The sequence below is a fragment of the Anoplolepis gracilipes genome, chromosome 12 (genome assembly GCF_047496725.1).
Source record: "Anoplolepis gracilipes chromosome 12, ASM4749672v1, whole genome shotgun sequence".
NCBI classification, from domain to species: Eukaryota; Metazoa; Arthropoda; class Insecta; order Hymenoptera; family Formicidae; genus Anoplolepis; species Anoplolepis gracilipes.
Genome location: NC_132981.1, coordinates 6512699 through 6528398, shown reverse-complemented (window position 1 = coordinate 6528398; position 15700 = coordinate 6512699). Strand labels below are relative to the sequence as shown.

General features: G+C 30.2%; 1 protein-coding gene across 8 annotated transcripts in view; it reads right to left on the bottom strand.

The window, feature by feature from the left end:
- Positions 1-15700, bottom strand: part of Cnc (NFE2 like bZIP transcription factor cap-n-collar) — a 96285-nt gene that overhangs the window by 68220 nt on the left and 12365 nt on the right. Inside the window, exons 1-2 of one of the 8 annotated variants that reach the window (XM_072903490.1) lie at positions 13090-13344; positions 12787-13014 (exon numbers count right to left, since the gene is read on the bottom strand). The exons of 6 other annotated variants lie outside the window; for them this stretch is intronic. In XM_072903490.1, the coding sequence (XP_072759591.1) occupies positions 12787-12813 (27 nt within the window). In that variant the 5' untranslated portion in view covers positions 12814-13014; positions 13090-13344. Of the gene's footprint in view, positions 1-12786; positions 13345-15700 lie in introns of those variants that run through there. One more of the 8 variants, XM_072903489.1, reaches the window with a different exon arrangement.

The following is a 15700-nucleotide window of genomic DNA, read 5'->3' as shown; positions in this document are numbered from 1 at the left end:
TTACATATTAGAATAATTTTGAACTAAATCTAAAGTATCATTATCGAATTGATGCAACAACAGACTCGATGATATCTGTGAAGCAAAATAACTAAAAGAAACGATTTTTTAATTTTCATTTAGCTTTAAAGTTTAGAATTGCTCATAGTTTTACATGAATTGTTTTTAATTGAGTTTTTGCATTATGAAAATATTACGATTATAAATAAAAATGCACAATTATTAATTACATCGTTATAAATATTTGCTCAAAAAATATATCAGATACAAGATCTCAATTCTTAAAACAATAATTTTGATAGGAAATACTTAATCTTTGTGTACAGAAAAAAATAATATTATATTTTGATAAATTATTAATTTGTAAAAACTTTATATAAAAAGGCAGTTAGTCATTTCACAAGTATACTTTAAAAAATTAATCATCTTTTTAACATACGGGAGGTAGAAATATTTTTATACATTTATAAATAATCCCATTATAGCTTAACTTCATCTTTAGGTTTTTACCTTTAATGCACATTTGTATACACTAAATCTTTTACATTCATAGATAATACGTTTGTGAGAATGTACCTGACTATGGACTAATAAGCCTAATGGTGGTTCTACCGTTAGGTTAACCATTATTCGCAATTTTCACGCCACCCTTTCGCTTCTGTGGAACGACATACCAACACATTGATATCTTTGTGCTATAGATGAAAAATATTCTATATGTGTATTGACCTTTCAGATATGAATGTATAATTGTACATTTAACAATGACAATTTTACAATGTTCTATTATTTCTAATATTTCTTTTCTGCTTTTCTTAAAATTGAAAGAAAGAAAAAGAGATTAAAGATTTCAGATAGATAAAATTTCAAATTTAAACAATTATTACAATAAGTAATAAAAAAAAATAATAATTTTTTTTGACACAATCGGATAAATTTTGCTTTAACAAAACATTTAATAAACACTTTCAAAATTCAATGTCTAAAATTTAAGTTTAAATTTTTTAAATAACTAATTGCACAAATATAACTTTTAAAACATCTAATTTATTCTTAATTGCATAATGTTTATAAATTCATGCAATCGAGCTCAATAAAATATCTCGAAAAGCCACACTTTATGGAAAGTTATCTTCCGATGGATTTCGTTCAAATAATTTTTAAAATTTTGATAGTTTAAGTTCAGAGTTATATGAACTAAAAGAAATCTTAAAGTGAACAAAATCCATTGAGAAACAATTTCCCATAAGGTATGTGGCGGGAATCCTTTGACAAGGTATGGTTGGGACAATACGTAAATGCATCCTTAGTGAAAGATGAAAAGCTTTCTTCGTAAGGATCTTTCTATATGTAAACAAATAATCCTCGGCGTTTGAAAAGCAAAAAATTCTATAGGGAATCACGAATCCTGCAGTGCTGATAAATTAGTATTTGTATATTTACAAATGATTTTGGAGTCTGTGGTAGACCGAGAGGACACAATCGTTAATGGATTTCTAATGGATGTCTATACATTCTCTGAATACTAAAAACCATCGGATTAAAAGAATTTATATGGAAACTTTTACTTTTGCTTTTTGTCATCTAATCAAATAAAATATGTAAGTAATTATAAAATAAATTTTATTTACATTAAAAAACTATCAAAAGAAATGCGAAGATATTGAATTTAATTAAATCATTTTAAATACAATTGTTTAAATTATATAAAAAATAAATGTAAAAATAATCTCTCTTACATTTTGTCAAAAAAGAGAAATATTAGTTAAAAAAGTAATTTGTGTTTTTTAAAATTATTTTTCGCTGAAATTTTTTTTACATGAAATTTTCAAATGCACAACGTTTATGATAGAAATAATATATTTTTAGCAATGTGAATAATTAAAATAAATAGAAACAAATGGTTAGAAGATAGTACCATCTCATTCCATTGTTTCGTATTAAAAAAATGTATAGCAAAATTTTTCTATTCCAATTTTAAAATAAAAAAATTAAAAAGGCAATTTATTCAAAGCACATTCTCAAATTTATTATATATAAAGAAAATAAATTTCAAATATTGTATGAAAAATTTTAAACCCATTTATTTCATAGAATTTTTAATTTTTTTTTACTTTTATGTATTAATTAAGTACATAAATCTTGAATAGATAAACAAAATGGTCAATCCTTGTCTTGAATTATAAAGTTTTCCACGTGGCACATGTGTCGTATCGAGAAAGTAGGCGCAAAGGGATAAAACATTAATTTCCTGGTTTTAATTAGTGCGTTGTGCATGCAGCCGCACAGTAATGGCGGCCGAACCTTCGGTCAAGGCGGGGATAAAGGGAGAGGCGAGGCTAAAGGGGAATTTGATTAATGATCCTGTGGGATCTCTGAAATGGAAGGAGAGGGAGGAAGCGTATCCTAGGGGACGCCTGTCTTGCCGCGAAGCAACGATCGGTTCGAAACGTAACTCGAATATACAAGCAATATTTTTGGATATAAAGCATCGATGGCTAATATATTGCTTTTTTATTTCTAGATTGATAGAGAGAGCGTAAGTCTCATTAAAAAAATAAAAAATGAAATTTAAAGTAATATAATAACAATAATATTATAAAGTAAATAAAAAAAAAACAACTATAATTTTGTAATTTAATTATATTAAATTTGTAAGATACATCTAATGTTATGAGTTAAGGTAACGTAATAAATAAGTAAAATGACTCGAAAAAGAGGGAGATTTAATTACGACTAAAGTTTTTAAAGCAAGGGTAAAACTTAACGTCAGTCACCAAAAAGATCTTTCAAAAGAGAAAGTTGGCACCAAAATTATCCGGGAAGAATCATTATCCGGCCATCAATGTTATATTCTACATTGCAATGACCACGATTATTTTTAGCGACACGTGCACGACAAAAGCAGGCATTTATTTAACTGAATAAATACAAAATACAAAAATATATTCTCAATATTCTCAAATTCTCGCGATACACGCGAATCAAGCGTAAAATAATTTTTTTCTATATTTTTCCATTAAGCAGAAAGAAAGAATCAGAATGAAATATGTGGAACAAAAATAGTTTGTAACAAAAATATCATAAAGTACATATTTGATAGTCGATCGACAAATTGTAATCGCTTGAAAAAAATCCAGACATTTTTTGTAATAATAGTAATATTCCCTTTCAAATTTTTTTCTATAATAAAAGTTATTCATGCGCGCGGGGAGAAAATAATCAAATTCTAAAAAATACTAATTGTACGAGCTGATTAAAATTCGAATGACAAACCGGTTATACAACTTTGCAAAAGAATGATTACAACTCAATTTATTTACTATCTGGTTTTGATATAAAAGTGATTTTTCAAGTCGAAGTTAATTATGATGGCGATTTCCGATATAGATCATTATAATTTATAACAGAAATTTCATTAGATTTTTGCGATTCAGACATTACCAGTACGTGCGACTAAACCCATTATCACAACGCCTTAAGCGAACTAGCGAACAACAAATTATGCTTTGGTGCACCGCGACTTTAACGCTCGCGTGAGTATTGAAATGCGATCATTTGCATCATAATCAAGACCGCCGGAGCTACATTATTTTCTTCGTTCACGCGAAGCGGAAAAAAAGAAACGAACGTTCTCGCGGATGTAAGACTCGAGGAGGATAAGACGGGTAAGACGAAAGGGGACAGCATGAAAAATAGTTCCGGCGCTATCGGTGCAGCCAAAGCGCCCCCCTATCTCGTGTCCCATCGACGTATCATCAATGTAATTCGTATAATGTATCCACGCAACTCCGACCAGCAGGGTTGCGGAGGAAGGAAGGAAGGAGGAAGGAGGAATGGGGAATTGGGGAGAGGGAGAGAAAGAGAGAGAGAGAGAGAGAGAGAGAGAGACGCGTATTTATGTTGTGGGATATATCGCGGAGGGCGGAAGGGAAAAGAGAAGGAGATGGAAAAGGGAGGGAGATGGTGCGTGTACAAAGGGAACGCCGACGGTGCCCTCACGATCGTTCACCCCAACAGGGGCGTATACTCTCCCTCCTCAATCCCGCAGCCGCGATCACTGCGGTGCGATGCCAAGCCCATGTATTTTGCATTCGCCGCTTTTTGCGCGTACTCCAAAAAGAGATTACGACAGTCGTGTCATAACTCGAGTATCAGCTGCGATTTTTGGCAAGATACGAACGCCGACAAAAATAAGAATTTAAAGATCTTGACACTTGAGAAAATGAAAAAAAAAAAGAGTAAAATCCTTTAGTCAAACTAAAATTGATATTCTGATCTTGATTAGCGCGAAATATGACTGTGATAAATACATTTCGCATTTTGGAAAAAAAGAGTTTATCTTGGAAAAATTGTACGACGTTTCAAAAAGTCTGCAAGTTTATCGACATTTTGCGAACCATAATTCAACAATGTTATTACCAATGAGTTGTTATAATAATGATTGTATAATAAGAAAATAATCTACTATATGGCTATCGATTAATATTTAATCGATATATTCCACAGCAAGAAGTACAAACAATTCTTTTATAATTTTTTTTGCATACGTAAAAATGAAGAAATATATGTATTAATTGTAATAAATAGATTTGAACGATAAAGTTAACAGGTATAAAACTCATAAACACGATTGGTCACTAAATTAGATTGGAAAAGTATCATTTGTCAAAGCTAAGTAAAAACAAATAGTCTTATAAGATTAATAAGGAAACTTGTTAAATATTATATGCGTAAGTTATCTATGCGTATCGTATACACAATAATGAGATATAATCAATTGTAAAATGTTGCACAATGTTTCTTATCATGCTGTTGGGCAAGAATACTATTTTCATACACTGTTAGATAATAACCAATCGTGTGTTATATTACATACTATTCTGGCTCATTAACTTATAATTTATTCACATGAAATAGAAAAAATCCTACACGTTTCAAAACACGTATATTTTTAGAACATGAATATAATTAGTAAGAAAATGTCGATATAAAGTAACTGCTTGTCAATGTTTAATAAAACTTTTTAAATCTAATAAGATAAATAAAATAATAAGATAGATTTTTTTACGAGCATGTTAATTATAAGTTAATAGACCAGCGCTCATTAAAAGTGATTAAATATTATTTCCACAGATTGATCGACAGATCAATCAAACAAATATTTATTCTAATAAATACAGTATTAATTTTTAATTAATCATTTACAGAAACTATAAAAAGATAATCTGCAAAAAATCATGCTAAATTATTTTATTGGGCAAATTAATATACGATTAAAAAAATTACTTGTCATGTAAGGAAGAGATATCAAATTTTGTCAACAAGTCTATGAGAGAGACATACATATAAATGGCTAGTACTTTTGCACATAACATCGTACAGTATTTCCAATCCGCCATATTATCGGCGAGTCTGTCTCCTTTCTTTCACTGAAGTTTTATCGATGAGAACAGGATTTGAGGACAATTTAAAAAGAAAGCTGTCTAGTCTAATTTAAAGAAGATCATTTATCACACACATATTCTCTTTTTCACGATCCAGACGTGATCTTCCATTTTACTAGAAAAATTCTTATCTCCATCCCCGAGGCTTTTCCGTACGCGTGCCTTATCTGCCATGCGCGACATAAGCTGAAGAAATGCGAAACCAATCTCAGTCATCGTCACAAGAACATGAACTAAACCATTTTCTTTTTGCTCGCCTGCCACTTTCGTTCCATAGCGGCCATTGAATCAACATGTACTCCTTTATTTATTCTTGCGCGTTAGATTCGTTTTCCAACTGACAATTAGTATTATAGTCGCGTGTGAATCGGAATGGTTTATTAATGCAAATCGGTGAGACTAATCACCGAGTAATCTATCGAGAAAATTTTATAATAGAAACTTGAAAAGACTGATACGGAGTCATGTGTTTTTCTGTTTATTTTCATCGAGGTTCATGGCTATTTCTAAAGCCATGAACGATGCAGCGAACAAAATATGCTTTGCCTTTCAGTTTAACAACGTAACAAATATAAATAAAATTGCTTAATTACGTCGGAAGAACGCAAGCTATAAGCAAGAAACCACGTATCCAACTACTCTACAGTGAGATTACGGTGCAATTTTTGCAAATATATTTACGGTAATGAAAATGAAAAAATTAAACATCTTCGAGTGTCTCATAAATTGTAATCAATTAAAGTTACTAAAGCGTTACTAAAGCGTCTTCCTCATTCCAAGTATTTTCCAATAATTTGATAGAAACTGATGTTGATAAAATGCGCCTTAGATAGGGCTATACCAAATTTAGTTGGTCTTATGATAACAATCCTTTCACTATGATTTGATGTAAAGATATAAATTTTTTTCATGAAAGGCATATTTGTAGATGATATGTAAAGATTAAAGAAAAATGGCGACTACGGTTAAGCCGATGATGGCGATAGGCCCTGAATTTTTTCGAGATACTGCGCGATTGGTTCGAACCTTATAATTACGCTCAGAGAAGAAAACCGGTCTTGAGCCTGGCGATTTCATGATGAACGTGTCTTCGCTCAAGTATAGTCGCTATTAATGCAAATAAGGTCCTAGAAGCCGGTCGGAACTAATCATTGGATTTAACCTTGGAAATTTTTTCCCGCAAGCAATATATAAATCGTTAAGACTTATTCGCTACTTATGTTTCTCATGATTATTACAGCGATTTTCATTTATGTTTCAAATATTAAAGTTTGTCACCTCAGAAGAAAACATGATTCTCTCGATCCTTTCAAATTCTCTTTTTTATTTAACGATTATTATAATCGTCTATCGATATCTTATATTTTTCTGGTTATAAAATTTTCTAGGAAATATTCGCGAGGTTGTAAAATCGGCAGAGCAGATGGTACGGTCTTTCGATCAACCGCATGCCATGGTTTCTGTGAGAATCGTTTGTACCTAGAATTGCAGTCTATGTGATGCGCGTTCATATGAAGAAAATGCAATTCACGATGTAATCTCCAGAGAACGGGCATCGATCACACGGTGATCTTCCCCAACGTCAAAATATTTTCAAAGACAGTCCGCACGACGGGAGAGCCTGGAAATCGGTCGATCCAACGGAAATCGCTTTTTAAACCTCAGAATCTCTTCTGATTGTGAGTGATTCGCGCGAAACATTAAAGAAAGACTTTCTTGACGAGAGACAGACATTATTCTCAATGTGTGCCTATGACACATATAATTCGAAATAAATTTTATAAAATGAAAAAAACTTTATTAATCATATGCTATCATATTAAAAGTGCAAACACATTACGTTCCTTTCACAAAAAAATTAAAAATTTTTAATTGAAGAAATATATAACAAATATAAAATAAATTCAATCGATAAATTGCACTTGAAATAAAATATATATAGTGAAATTACATGCACACATAATTATACACTGTGTGTATTTAATTATTTGATTAAATTGTTCAACAATAAATACAAAACATGGTCAGAAAAACTTCTCAATATGTAAAAATGTAATATAATGTAACACAGAATGTATGTGTAAAAAATACATAAAGTCTTTATAAATGTCAGAATATTCAGTGTCAAGGTTTTCCAGTTGTATCTTGAGATATATGTATGTGTGTGTGTGTGTGTGTTGAGCTATATACTATAAATAATATTACTAAACCGCATCGTCGGTTAACTTCAGAAAGAGTTAAACAGCCTCCAGGGAAGTTCTCTTCGAAACGCAGACACGGAGTTTATCGGAGAACGCACCTGAAAGATGCTTTCCTTTTTTAATCTCGTGTGAGGATACATAGAAAAGGCATAGACTCCGAGAAAGGGCTCAAGAGGTGGCTTGACAAATGAAGAGAACGGCATCTCTTTGAATCCGACAGTTGTAAAAAAAGCGTCCGACGCCGAATTGACCAAGCAACAACGTGGTAACATATACTTTGTTTAGTACAGAACTTATATTGTCGATTATATGAAAGAAAAAGAAAAAAAATGTTAACGAGTCGGATGCGGCCGACTGGCGGCAGGAAGGTTAAGGCAAACTGAATCCGGTCGATAGGTTGACAGGACCTATCGAAGAATCGGATGAAGAGGAGACGGACGGTTGATCAACGGAAAGAGACATTGCTGCGTCAGCCCGATAAAATCTCGAATATTGCGACGTGTATCATTACCCGGCGCACAAACTTACTTTTACATCTCGCACTGTCTTTGTGGCTGTCACGATAATTACCGGTGACGATCATTGCCAGTATCTCTACCATTAATGAGTCGATAGACACCGCTGTCTTATGCACGTCGTTCACGTTTTCATGCAGAGCTTTAAAGACATCCATCCTGTGTAGCGAAAAAGTTTGCAATTATAAAGAATAAGACATACAACGTTTATCGAAAGGCAGTATATGTTGAAGTTTAGAAGTCAGTAAGACAGCTGTGTTACAAAATCAAATTTAGGAAATTGAAACTTGGAGAAGAATTGACTATAATAATTTATTTCAAATTTTTAAATGTTAAATTGTTGAAATTTTTTAAAATAAAATAAATACAAATTAATCAAGAAAAAAAAAAAAGATTCTTTAGAATATTAGGAGGCAATTTATATTCGATTCTGACAAGATTAACATGAGAGATAAATATGATGATTCGATTGCACCCTCCTACTTCGCCCCTGCCTTTCTCTGCACGGTGCTTTCACATAGACTACCACCTAGTGTCATTAGTCACACGGCAACATTTCTCCGGAGACTTGAAAGGGGACGTAAAACTATTCTACTCACTTGTTCCGCACAGAAAACGGCGGTAAAGGTGTTTATGGTAATCTTAGCGAGCTGCCTACGGTGTCCCATCGTTACGACTATTTTTCAGTTACTTTAATATCTTTAGCTAGAATCTTCAAAAAATGAGCGATCGGTTTTTTAATCCTTTGTGATACTATCTAACAACGTAAAAGTTCGTTAAAACTTATATACTCGAGTCTACTGACAAGAATCTCGAGTTCTTTTTTAGTTCATAGTTATTTAAAAAAAGCATCGTTAACTACTTTATTTTCTAAAATTTAAATGGATAATGAACCTTAAGATATTTACATTTTAAAAATCATATATGAAAAATAAATATATTATAATACAAAGTTAACGAAGGTTTTCGTAGTTGATTAGAACTTCTCTAATACCGTAAAAAATGAAAAAAAAAGAAACAAATATGATTAATAAAAATCTAATTAAATATATGACCTAATAAAGTAAATGTTTTTCATCTTGATTTTAAATGACAGATATTTATTTTCATATATTAGTTTCTAATAGGTTTGCAATGATTGTCAGACACTGATATATTATGTGGAAAATAGTATCATTGACCTCGTGTATATAAATATGATTATCACAAATCAATGCTATGATGATGTACGTGTGCGAAAGTATCGTAGTTTTCAATGTCTATGTGAGGAACGATACTTGACACATTGACAAGTACGTGACACGAGACCACCTCCGCTACAACCGAGATGTATATCTTGTTTGTTATCTTGTGGCTACCACAATTTGTCAAGACAGATCAGATTGTGTGTGATCTCAAAAGAAGAGCCCGCTCGATAGACAGGAGACATTCTCTACTAAAGGAAGCCTTCTTTTTTTATTTAACAAATATGTTTCGAAGAAAATTCGAAAACAATAATATTGTGATCAAGCGCTGAATTATAGCGCGGATTACATTGCAATCATTGCATCATAAGAAAAGAAGAAAATATAAATGAGTGAAAGCATCAGCGTTACATTTACATCCTGGCGCCATCTGGGTGAACTGGGAGAACCATATGGGTGAAGGGTAAATACACGTAACTGAATGAAAGCTTTGATATGATACCGACTATTCACAAATCAGAGAGAATAACGTTTCGAAAGATAGCGCTACTAGAAACGATCTCGAAAGATAAGAAAACAAGTTTCTTAGCCGCCTAACTAATTAATTGCTACTAATAATAGAAATGTGGCTTACAATTAAATTTAGAGTGCAGTATAAGAAAATAAAATAATTAATTAAAAAAAAAATTGTTGAAAATAAATAAGTAAAAGAACAAAGTTTATAAAACATTTGATATGCAAATAAAGATTGCACTATATTGTAAAAAAAATATTTTACATTTACAGAAATTAGTAAAAAGACGCCAATAATAGCTGTACTGTGTATGTTCATCTATCAATTTCTGTGATAACATATTTTTCACAAAAGACTAGATTGTATGCAGTACATGATAAATCTAACAAGTTAATAGTAAAGATATAATAAATTTCATGCTGCAAAGTCATTATTTATGACACATGTTTATAATTGATACAAAAAAATTATGTAGATATAAATTAGCACGTAATCATTTTGTATTATCCATTAAACAAGAAATCATTTCCGAGAAATAATGCAAAATATCGCAATGTTGTAATATAATAATCTGCTATGTAATTGTTGAATTCCGTTTTATTTATTATGATTAATTACATTTACTTAAATGTTTATATTTCTTTTACAATTTTTTTCCATCGGTACGTCCACAAAAGAATGAATGCAGTGGTTTTCAAGATAAATGTGCATATATTTTCTACTACATTATATACTTGATGAATCACCAATTACTTATACGCATATCTAACTAATAAAATCTCACGTTATAGATAGTAGCAAAATATAACATAGAAAAATGCAAATTTTGTTTCATCTATTCAAAATGTATATAAGTAATATATTATGCACGTATGTAAGATTTAATAAAAATTTAATATTTTAATTTTATTTATGTATGCGATTCTTGTGATCAGCAAGTATAATTATTCTATTATCAATATGAATTTAGCCATGAACCATATAAACATTACACTAACGATAAAATATATAATTATATATATATATATATATATATATATATATATAAGAGCGTATATAAACTTGCGACATATGAGTAAAAATTCGCTTAAAGTACTATACATAACTTATTGCACACAAAATTACAAATGCATTATTATTGAGGTGTAAAAAGATCAAAAAATATAATAAAAAAAAAAAAAAGATATTCTGAAAAATTTTGCATATGGCATCATGCCAGATAAGTCCTCATCGTACTTGAGAAAAAAATTTCATAAAACTTCAATAAGATATTGTACGCTTACATACAAATTCGGTATCGTTTGAACTCGCAACGATTTCATTTGATATGAAAGCGATTATCTATACGAGATACAAAGACAAAGTAAACGTGACTACAATTTCTTTATCATTCATTACATAATTTTTGATAGTTAAATGATAGACATATACTATAGATTCCATAGAAATACAATTGGTTGCATCATACTGTGATCATGAATTGTGTTATCTTGAGTATTACCGAGAATATATCATTAAATCGCTACGAGATTTTATCCTTCATAAAGAGTGTTACGACTTTGGCGCCAAGTAAGAGTGTGCGTATTTCAATGTCAATGAAATTCCAATGACATGCTGAAACTATATATTTATAAATTAGTGTTCTGTTAGAGTGTGTGTTTAACTTTTATATAATAATATGTCAATATTATTAATAAATTTTTATCGTTTAATTCAAACATTATGTCCTTATTAACATTAACATATTATATAAAAATATAATAAAAATTTATAATATATATTTAAAATTAATTTTTTTTACATTAAAACAATTAATTTTTATTTTTATTAAAAAAAGCTGCGATTTTTAAAGTACATTGACAAAAATTAAAAATAAGAATCCAGGACTAAATATTTTTGTTTATTTTTTCCGTATCTTTATATGGATATTTTTTTTTATTAATCTTGCACGTTAATGGCAGGTAAAAATAACTTGTTAATATAAAGTTTAAGAGATGTATATATTCTATGCAAGTATTAAAATATAAATTTCACCCGCCTTCTTTGTATATTCATGGATATAATAATAGAGATAAAAGAAAGAGATCTATCCTATTTTATATATAAGTAATAGTCAGAGAATTTAATATTTCGTATATTAACTACGAGACAAAGAAACTCGCGCATTAATTTTATCTAACAATACGCGATATTACCATATCCGCATTTCATTAAAGATTTTCTTAATCAGCTAGATGATATGTTACAGTTGGAATAAATTATCACATTCGTTAATACCATATTTATCAATACCTTCGATAGATAAGACATGATATATAACATATACACATCATCAGAAAATAGAAAAGTTTATGTGTCTGAACGAAAGCTAAAAGCATGCTAAATGCATGCAGTTTTTTCCCGGAAATCGTGAGATCGTGACATCACGCGGAATATCCGGGTTAGCCGCAAATTGACAATTCGAATGTTTATAAGAAACATGTCTAACCGGTTATAGCATCATCGACGTCAAGTGTCAAGAGAAGTCATTTGGGTTATTCCACGTGTGTATGAGTGTATTTGAATATAAAACTCCTCTTCATATCAAAAGCAATTAAAATATAACGAAAAAGATATATAAAGCGCGTATAAAACACAGTTTATGTTCAATGTTACTTTATCTTACTTTATATGTTTCACAATAAAAAAGGAATTTTGAAAAAAATAATTTTTAGTGTTTCATGAGTATTTTTAATAACGAAAATTATTGTTATATTTGCGTGTCTTTTTAAATTTTCAGTTTGCTTTTTGTATAGTATAAATAAGTATAAATTAAATATTACTATCCACTTTGTACCATCAAAAACAAATATACTTTCTCTCTTTTCTATTTCCTAATATTACACACATTTACGATTTACTAATAGCAATATCGTCGAGACATACCGCATTCGACATCACTTCCAGGCTCATATACTGCTCTGTACGATCTTCAAATATGTTCGGCCAAGAGAAATCACTGTCTACACAATATTCTTCCGCCAATGTAATACGTCACGGTTATTTTTGGCGGGCTCAATGATATCCTCTCTCCTCACAGGAGTATCTGCGTTTTACCGTGTTTCAGATATGGTGTGCGAATGATGATTAAGTCACGTGTGTGTTGTTCGGAAACTTAAATACGAAATGGAGATTATAACAACCTTGATCCATCATTAGTTTGCAATTAAATGAATTTTTAATATTCACCGTATCAAAAGATCCGTAATTTCGACAGTATTCACTTTTTAGTGACCCGTTAGAAAGAAAGGTCGCTGAATGAAAGCAAAATCGTTAAATGATTTTCGCGTCGCGATTTACACTCTCGTTGTGATTTATACACTCGCGATCGGGAGACTGACGATTGCGCGACGACGATGTAATCAACGGCACAGCGAGATCGACGGTGGTGGCGACGTCCGACGAAGACAGATTGCTCTACGCGCGCGTCACGATGATAACGATGAGATACGTTGTAAGCAACTGATTCGCACTACTCGTGTCGCGAATCATGAAAAACCTCTACGCGTATAGATTTTGCCTTCACATGCGACCCGCAATGTTAAGAGCTCTCGAAAGTGATTCTAATTTTCTTCGAGGTTAAAATTATCTTAGAATCGCTCGCAAAAATAATTTGTTATAACAATAATTTGAGGAGATAACACAAAGGTAAAAGAAGTTTCCATAAATACATAGTTTGCACTACCAATAGAATTATTTAAGTCTAATTTCGCTGTTGATTAAGTTCGACTGGTGTTAAAGTCTACCTCATATAATAAGTGAATCAACGTTGAAAAAGAGTCACTTTAAATCGTTACCAATGGTCATGGCCAAATTCGATAAGATATAGTAATCAGCATAAATTTAAACTTGTATAATTTCTATATTTCATAAATATAATCTCCTATTAATCTAGACGCAATTCATCAAAGAAAAAAAATAATGAGAAAATATTTCTATTTACAATAAGCAGTGAACTTTTTATAAATCAAATACTGCGTGAACCTAATATATAAAATGTATTTATAGTCCTTACAAAATCTTCCCACAATCTCCACACAACTCTTTCTGCCAGTCTTTTCCCATAATATTGATGCGTACGCCATTTGGCAAATGGATAGATTGCGAGAGGATGCAAATATAACAAAAAAAATACTATGTTATTAAAATATTGCCTATCGAGGCAAAGATAAGATAGGATAAAGGTATTATCGATCGCGTACACTTTTTTTGTCAAAAATATAAAAAAATATATGTACCTAAAACGAAATAATGATTATACTGCTTGTTTGATAATCTTTTTTCATTAGAGAAAAAAATCTACTTCTTTTGATTATGCAAATATATTTTAATTTAGGGCATCCTGCAAACTATTGTATAATTAATATCTGCTACACACAAAATTCGTCGAATCTTTCTCAATTTCTAAAGTGTACGTACATCTTTCCTTTCATTGAAATAAACTATCTTTATACTTTTTGCTTCCAAACAGTATCTTTTTGCCTTGTTTCTTTTCTTGCCATATATTCTTATATTTTGATGTAATTATAATATGTATGTATGTATATTCTGTATATGAAAAAAACGTTTAATGGTGGCGTTAACAATAATTAACGATATTTTGGACATTGCTTTAGCGCTATGTTAAATATTAATTAATTAAAGTAAAATATTTGATGATTTATTGAAAAATGGCGTTAAGATTTGTTTTTGTCATATGCAATTATTAAAAAAATTGTTAAAGAAAGCGAAAATAAATGGCGACGACAACGCATACATGGCTACGTCCGTAAAATGAAGGTTATCGATTCTCTTAGATAATAAAAGCGTGCACACGAATCGTAATTATCGTACATAGTTATTAATAATAATTACTAAATTATTAATATAATTCCGATTACATCCGGGAAGAATCGTTATCACAAAACATGCAATACGAAAGATTATTACACAGAAAATATGGAAAAAGTAGGCAGCAGATACAGATACGCATATTTGCGCAATAATGTATAAACCATTATTTGATCTTATGTCATAATAGCTATATTCGTAAAAATGAATCATATTGTAAGTTCTGATTAAACTCTAAAAAAGTTGATGTTTTACGTAACAAAAAATTCTCTGATTGTATACATTTTTGAAAAGAATTTGTTCAAGCAATGTTATATATATCTATTTTTTTAATAATGCTACACATCAACATTTTATATTTTTAATATACTTTACGTATATTATACATGTTTTAATATAAGTTAAGTTTTTGGAATAAAAGATAATATTTTAATTTTTTAGTTTATTATATATGAGACGTAATATTTTTAATTTATTAAGTAATAAATAGCAAAATGGATTATGTGCAATTAAGTCAATTAATAATGAAATGTTATATTTTAGTAAATCTATTGTTTAATTTGTATTCTTTTATATCTATTAATGAACGTGATTCATAGATCTATTGAGATTAATCTTGACAATAATTGGCTGAAGTAAAATATAAATTATTCGACACAATTAATCTCGTATCTATAAGAAACAATAAAGACAACGTTCTATTTTGTTCACATGTTAAATAAGTTCCCTCTTTTCATAAACCATTCGAGATAGTGTAAATTGGTTTAATTAACGTACTGAGAAAAATTATTACTTCCAATTAACTGTCGCGTTGACCTCGTCAGTTGTCACATTGTTCGAGTGACATTTATTTTAGCTTTTTTTGCAAAAATATAGCGTATTAATTATTGCAAAAGTTCATAAGAAACCTTATCTTTATAACTTTTATTAAGCATGATAACGAGCTTCGTTATCTGAGATAACATGTTGG